Source organism: Belonocnema kinseyi, chromosome 4 (assembly GCF_010883055.1).
Source record: "Belonocnema kinseyi isolate 2016_QV_RU_SX_M_011 chromosome 4, B_treatae_v1, whole genome shotgun sequence".
NCBI classification, from domain to species: Eukaryota; Metazoa; Arthropoda; class Insecta; order Hymenoptera; family Cynipidae; genus Belonocnema; species Belonocnema kinseyi.
In genome coordinates this window covers 151,497,649-151,506,032 of record NC_046660.1, presented here as the reverse complement: position 1 = coordinate 151,506,032, position 8,384 = coordinate 151,497,649, and the positions used below count along the sequence as shown (strand labels likewise).

The 8,384-nt window shown below is 30.2% G+C and overlaps 1 protein-coding gene across 1 annotated transcript in view; it reads right to left on the bottom strand.

Annotated features, from left to right (window-relative positions):
• Window positions 1–8,339, bottom strand: part of LOC117171162 — a 14,974-nt gene extending 6,635 nt beyond the window's left edge. The window contains exon 1 of the mRNA XM_033358218.1: window positions 8,256–8,339. Within this exon, the coding sequence (XP_033214109.1) occupies window positions 8,256–8,339 (84 nt within the window). The remainder of the gene's footprint in view (window positions 1–8,255) is intronic.
• Window positions 8,340–8,384: the final 45 nt, after the last annotated feature.

The following is an 8,384-nucleotide window of genomic DNA, read 5'->3' as shown; positions in this document are numbered from 1 at the left end:
CATTTGGAGTTTTTATAATTTTTAAATCAAGATAGTTAATAACATTATTAATCTCACATTCAAGAGTGAAATTTATACAATCTTCAATACTATTAAATGCATCTAAGAAAACTTGAATTTTATCTGTGGGAATAATGGATAAAATGTCATCGACATATCGTTTGTACAAAATAAATGTGAAATCTAACAATTGTAAAGCTCTTTTTTCAACATCTTGTAAAACTAAATCAGAAACTGCAGGAGGTAATGGTGAACCCATAGAGCAACCCGAAATTTGTTTATAAAATTTATTATTAAAGGAGAAAACGGTACCATTGAAAACTGTTCCGGTGGCTATTAGAAATTCATTTTTAGTTATTTTAGTCAAGTTATGATTTAAATTAAGTTTTTCTTCAATGCAATCTAAAGCGAGAATCAGTGTTTATAGAAACTGGTTTTAAAATATTTGAAATATACTTTGATAATTTATAAGCTGGGGAGCCAACAGTAGAAATAATTAGTCTCCAACTTAAATTGGGTTTGTGAACTTTAGGGAGAGCATAAGCTTTTGCTATAATACTATTGTGAGTTTTTAAATGGTATACACATTAGTCGTTATTTAATCTTTTATTTTCCCATCTGGTAGCTATGTCATTACATTTAATTTTCAATAGTTGGAACCATACTAGTTTTAATATTCTTCTGTAAAATATCATTCTTAAGGATGTTTTCAACTGTAATGCTATAATCGTCTGTATTTGCTGCAACCGATAAGTTACTTTGATCAGCCTTCACAAAAATTAAATCTTTATGATTTTTTGGAAATTTCCAACTAATTGAACAGATTTTTCTAAATTTTTAAATTTATTATTATTACTGTGATTTGAAACTATTTGAGTAACAGTTTTTCGAATAATAAATTTTAAATCTTCTTCTTTAATATTTTTGATAGAATTTTCAATATAAGCAACTAAACTATTGATAGGAATTCTATTAACAATCAAAGGAACTCCAAATTTGTTTTCTAATGCTAAATCTTCAGCAACATCATCAGGAATTTCAACTATTGATAAATTCTTAAAACATTTGTTTAATCTGAAAATAGTAATCTCTATATTAGAAACTAAGGACCTTAAGACCTTAACATCCTTAAGAATAATATTTTATACAAGAATATTAAAACTAGTATGGTTCCAACTATTGAAAATAAATGTAATGACATAGCTATTAGATGGAAAAATAAAAGATTAATTAAGAACCAATGTGCATACCATTTAAAAACTCAAAATAGTATTATAGCAAAAAATTATGCTCTCCTTAAAGTTCACAAACCCAATTTAAGTTGGAGACTAATTGTTTCTATTGTTGGCTCCCCAGCTTATAAATTATCAAAGTATATTTCAAATATTTTAAAACTAGTTTCTATAAACACTGATTCATTTGTGAAAAATAGTTGGGAACTTAAAGATTGTTTAAAAAATATGAATGTACCAGAAACCCATTCGATAGTTTCTTTAGATGTTTTGTCCATGTTTGACAGCATCCCACTAGATCTCGCTTTAGATTGCATTAAAGAAAAACTTAATTTAAATTATAACTTGACAAAAATAACTAAAAATGAATTTCTAATAGCCACCAGAACAGTTTTCAATGGTACCGTTTTCTCCTTTAATAATAAATTTTATAAACAAATTTCGGGTTGCCCTATGGGTTCACCATTATCTCCTGTAGTTTCTGATTTAGTTTTACAAGATGTTGAAAAAAGAGCTTTACAATTGTTAGATTTCACACCTATTTTGTACAAACGATATGTCGGCGACATTTTAGCCATTATTCCCACACATAAAATTCAAGTTTTCTTAAATGCATTTAATAGTATTGAAGCTTGTATAAATTTCACTCATGAATGTGAGATTAATAATGTTATTAACTATCTTGATTTAAAAATTATAAAAACTCCAAATGGTGATTTATTAACCAATTGGTATAAAAAACCTTCTTGGTCTGGTAGATACTTAAACTATAATTCACATAATTTATATGGGCATAAAGTTGGTTTAATTAAGGTTTTAGCAGATAGATGTGTAAAATTATCTGACACTCAATTTAGAAAAGAAAATTTAAATCTATTAAAAACAACTTCAGTACAGAATAACTATCCTCTTGAGTTTGTAAATGACATCATTAAAGAACGCATTCATGAGATTTACAATAATAGTAATAAAACTAACAAAAAAAGAAATTGGTGTGATACTTACAATAGATTTGATTTACATAGTTTTTTGGGATGCACGTGGAATTATACTTATTGACTACTTGGAAAAGGGTAAAACAATCACTGGTGAATATTATGCATCATTATTAGAGCAGCTGAAAGAAGAAATTTAAAAAAAACGACCACATTTGGCGAGAAAAAAAATTCTCTTTCATCACGACAACGCCCGAGTTCACACATGCTTCGTTTCAATGGCTAAAATTGAAGAACTAAAATTCGAATTGGTCGAACTCCCACCGTATTCACCAGATTTAGCCCCCAGTGACTTTTTTTTATTTCCAAACTTTAAAAAATGGCTCGGTGGACAGAGATTTCCAGACAACGAAGACGTCATTGCCTCTGTAAGTGCTTATTTTGAGGAACTTCCGAAAACGAATATTTGAAAGAATTTCTCTCAAGAATACAATTCTTAATGATAACAACAAAATTTAATGACCAAATGCAGTAATCAGGCATTTTTCTACAGAAAAATTCGTTTTCTTCGATGTACATTTTTATAAATTAGGAACTTTATGATAATTTTAGCAAAATTAATAATTTGTTGATTCATCGTATGAATCTTCGGAAAGAATTAAGACACAAATATATTATTCGAGCATTTGTCGGCAGAAAAATTCAGATTTTTTAATGAGTCTTTTCAGTTGGAAACTTTAATAAAATTTCATCAACATTCATAATAAGTTGATTAATTTTATGATTTCTTCAAACAAATTTAATCAACAAATGCATTACTCTGGCATTTGTCTATAGAAAAAATGTTTTTTTTTTCTATGGCGACTTTTTTAATTAAGATATCGAAAAAAAAATTTTATCGACAGATGCCCGCGAATAATGCATTTGTTTATTGAATTTTTTTTTTTAAATATAAAATTTATCGACCAATTATTACTTTTGCTGAAAAGATCATGAAGTTCATTAGTAAAAAGACTGACATCGAAAAAAAAACGAATTCTTGCGTCCCCTGATGCCCGAATAATACATTTGTTTGTTAAATTAGTTTTTAAAAATCATTAAATTTATCAACTTATCATGAATGTTACCAAATTTATTATAAAGATCTAAATTCAAAGTCTGACATCGAAACAAAACAGAAATTTTCCATTGACAGATGCCCCAGATTTGTTTATTAAATATGTTTGAAAAAATCATAAGACTAATCAAAAAATTATTAACTTCACTGCAGTTTTCATGAAGTTCCTAATTAAAAAAGTTGACACGCAATAAAACCAATTTTTCTGTCGATAAATGCCTGATTAATGCATTTGTTTAAAAAAATCATAAAATTGATGAAAAATTATGAATTTTGCTCAAGTTATCATGAACTTTCTAATTAAGAAAGTTGACATAGAAAAACGGGTTTTCCTATGACAAATACCTGATTAATGCATTTGTTGATTGAATTTGTTTAAAAAATCATTAGATTATTCAAAAAGTAGCAATTTGCTAAAATGATCACAAATTTCCCAATTAAAAAAATTTACATAGAAACAACAAATATTTCTGTTGAAAAATGCCTGATTACTGCATTTGTACATTAACTTTATTTATAATATAAACAATTATAATCATCAGAGAAATTCTTATATATAATTTTGTTTTCATTCAAATCTCTTGCAATATAGCTTAAGAAAACGTATATCTATAGAAAATGGTAGTAAAAATATGTTTAACAAATTATTTGTTTATAATTTTTTTTGTAAATTCCCTAATATTAGATAGATAAACGTTTATTTTTCGGCCTGCTGGCCTCAAGGCGCTTCCTCAGGCTTGAAAATTAGCCCATGTATTACTCTGACAAGTTTTTCTCCTACAATTCTCAATTGTGTAATTTCATATTTCATTCGGTTAATTACATAACGATAAGATGATTAAAGAATGAAAGAAGAAAATCGATTAATCCGTTCAATTTCTGGATGCACCTCTTTTTTCTCTTCTCCGATTGTACGACAAAAAATACTTAAATAAAAAGATGCTGCGCCCAAAATTGGAAACTGTTGAATGGGAAAAGTATGGAATCTATATTTATTTTATTTCCATTTTCTTATTAATATAATTTATTTATTGATTCATTCATTTATTTCAATATTTTAATGTCATGGTGGCAAGTTTAAATTGAAAACTCTGCAATCATAGAGAATCATAATTTTCCTATCTTTTTTTCTTGAATCTTTATTTATTTCAAATACAACTGCTTGCGTCACAATAAATGTGTTGTTTTGGTCAGAATTAATTAACTATTTTGCTTCAAGATTCACATCATTCGGTTCAATTTCATTGCTTTTCATTCGAAAAATTAAAATATTATTAACAGAAAGCGGAGGACCCTTCCTTTTCGAGTTAGAGACCTAGCCATAGAATTATAAAATTAAATGGCACAATGTGTACTGTTTATACTGTGTTAAAATTTAATAAAAATTATAAATATACTTTCAATCGATTTACTAGATGGAGTGTTTGCGAAATAAATACATGCTAATAGATTTTATGTTCACCCCCCCCCCCCCCCCCCCCCCCCCCCCCCACAGCGCCCCTAATATGAGCCAAAAATAAAAAAAACTACAATTTTTACGTTCATTATTGTTAATTTTTAGCAAATATCCGTCGTCTTTTTCATACACATAATTACTAGTGGACAATTTCAATATTTTCCATTACTTTTTAAGCAATTTTCAATTGTTTAGAGAAATGTAAATTATTTAAACAATAATTTAATCCTGAAAAATGGAACAAACCATCGTATTTTCTGACTAACATGTAATGGTTGGTCATTCTTTGGAGTAGCACATTTTGCTAAAAACATATCATCATTTAAGCAATTATTTATTGTTTTTTTTTTAATTTCTGAACATTGAGCTAGAGATGTCCACTTTTTCTAAATTGGCATCCTATGCTACGTTTTGTAAAATAATTACATAATTTTGATACATTTCTTTTAATGTTTAATAAATTTGTATTCGGTTAAACAATCCTAATTTGCTCAATCAGTTTGCTTACAATAACTAAATAGTGTATTACGTGACTGTATAGTGTATACAAAGAATAGATGGAAACTGTTTTAAAACTCATGGAAAATTCCATACTATTCCCATTTAATAATTTCCAATTCTGGGCGCATGATCTTTTTCAGGATTTTTGTCGTGTAATGGGAGAAGAGGGAATACACGTATATCCGTTATTTTTACGGGTCATACTTATAACTTCCTTGCATTTGCTTCTGTCTTTCCATAAATTTTTCTAATCTTTTTTTACATTCTTTCGTGAATTATAGCACGAAATTTCTGCAGATAATTAAAATGTAATTGAGAAATGTTTTTCATAATTTTAGTGATTGTAAGAGGTGATCATTATTGACGGGTGACTTGTTGTGGTCTTTGTCGAAAGACAGAAGTAAATGCATGGAAACGTTAGAAGTACGGCCCGTACACATGATGGATATACCTTTCTTCTCTTTTCTCAGATTCCACTCCAACAATGCTGAAAATACGATGGTTTCTTCCATTTTTTTGCGATTAAATTATTGTTTGAATAATTTACATTGAAATGGGAAATATTGAAATTGTCCACTAGTAATTATTTGTATGAAAAAGACGACGGATATTTGCTAAAAATTAACAATAATGAACGTACAAATTGTAGCTTTTTTATTTGTGGCTCATATTAGTGGCGCTGTGTGTGTGTGGGGGGGGGGGGTGAAAATAAAATTTATTAGTATGGATTTATTTCGCAAACTCTCAATCTTGTAAATCGATTGGAAACATATAGTTATAATTTTTATTGAATTTTAACATAGTATAAACAGTACACATTGTGCTATTTAATTTTATAATTCTATGGCTAGGTCCCCAACTCTAAATGAAATTAAAATATTGAAACGAATGAATAAATAAATGAATGAGTAAATGAAAGAATCAATAAATTAACGAATAAATTAAATTAATAAGAAAATGGAAATAAAATAAAAGTAGATTCCATAATTTTCCCATTCAACAGTTTCCAATTTTGGGCGCAGCGTCTTTTTATTTCAGTATTTTTTGTCGTACAATCGGAGAAGAGAAAAAAAGGTGTATCCAGAAATTGAACGGATTAACGGACTTTCTTCTTTCTTTTTTTAATCATCTTATCGTTATGTAATTAACCGAATGCACAGTATTAAAATGAAATTACCTAATATTTGCTAATTTTTAATTTCTTTCAACCGACTGTAATCTCTAACAATAGGAAAGTTGAGTGAGGCATGATAGGCACTCAATCTAAATTCTCGGCTCGATCCTAGGTTTACGATGTTTTAAGTATCGTTGAAAAAATGACACTCTATACTCTGTTCCCTGAGAGACGATCCAGTCTAAAACGACCAATTTTGATTTTCTTCGCGCAGCCCATTGTTCAATTTGTCAAGAAGAAGGGATTTGTTGAGATTTTTTAGCTAGACTGAGTGAACCTCTTCAAATTCATCAAAATCTATTTTCTTTGATTGATTTAAGACACTGGCTTTATGTTTTCTATTACTTGTCTGTTTGCTTATCAAACTCTGTGTGGATAAGGTTACCCCAGCAGGGGTGTTTGGTCCGCAGAAGGTCAAAGTGAGGCAATTTACAGAATTTAAACTTTGCAATTAGTGATTTGAAAATATCATAATCCGCATCTACGAATTTTTCCGATTCCAAATATACACTACTTGCCTAGGAAAGTTGAAAATTTGAAGAAGTTTAATTGCAGAAACTTTAGCTCAATATTTAATATGATATTGCTTACTTCCCTAATTTTCAAACTTTATAGACAAATTACATATCGTTAGAATGGGAACAATTTGGACCCTGTAACTCGAGCCCTACACGCGGTGAGGTCCTTTTTTGATATAGCTAACATCTCGTAAAAGACATTCAGACTATTTTATAAAGAAACTCAACGAAAGTAATAAATATTAAATTAAGACCAAGGGACCAATGAAAAGAGAACTTAATAAACTACGTGTGAAAAAAACGGGTAAGGACACTCCTCCATCTAGAAACGCCAACCCATATGCGCGCTTGGAGGATCTTCTCTCAGGGAACAGAGTATAGACCACCCGCTGTTCCATAGCCAGCCAGAGGGCCCACGAACTATGTTCGCCATCAATACACTCATGGTGGCGGTTCGCTACTTCCCAGGCGCAAAAAATGCATAAATTTTTAATTAATTGCAATAAAACAACAACCAGGCTATTTTTGGTAAAAAGCGCTCGGAAAGCTTTTGTATTTAGGCATTTATAATTTATAATTTTTGAATAAATAAATTTATAATAAATTTAGGCATTTATAATCCTTAAAAATTTGACTTGCTTACACTTCCATTTTTTTACAGAATTTTCTTACAGCTATCTCTTACAAATTATCCTCCATTCACACCTTATAACTAATCCGTTCGCTTCTATATCCTAGCCTTTCTCGCTGCGTCTTGCCTCGCCTCGCAGGCATGTGTCTCTTTCTACGCTATGCCTTGCATTGCCAGCCTCTGTCTCCGCGGCTAACCCCTATAATACTAACTACTATTTACAATATTGACAGTTTTCTTACATCTTCTTCCTCTCCTATTTACAAGCCTTCCTTCTCCATTTCTCTTCCTTCTTGCTTCTCTTCTTCTTCATCTTACTCAACATTCGCTTCACACATGCTAATGCCCTTATGTCACCCCTTTCATGCAACAATACTCCCATGCTTATTCCACTCCTTTTCACCTTTTCACATTCCTGCAACCAGTACTCAACTTTTGCATTTCCCTTCCCGCAAAATTCATACATTCTACTCTCTCTAGAAAGCCAGAACCTATTATAATTCTCTATGCAACCGCATCTCATTATCGCTATATGTTCCTGACTTTCTTGTTCTCCTTTCTCAAACAAATATTGCGCTTTCTCCCTCGGCATAATCCACATATAGTTCTCGTTCAACTTTGTCTCCCTTATTCTCTCTGCTCCTTCCGCCTTCTCTTTCTTCATGCCTTTCGTTTGAACCAACTCATATACCTTCTTTCCTTCCTCGTGCATCATTCTCACTTCATCCATATGCAATCCATTCGATCTAAAATACCTTTCCCCGTCCTCCTTCATCTTTGCACCACAAAGTCTATTCTCCTTCTCCCTTCAACACTCCTC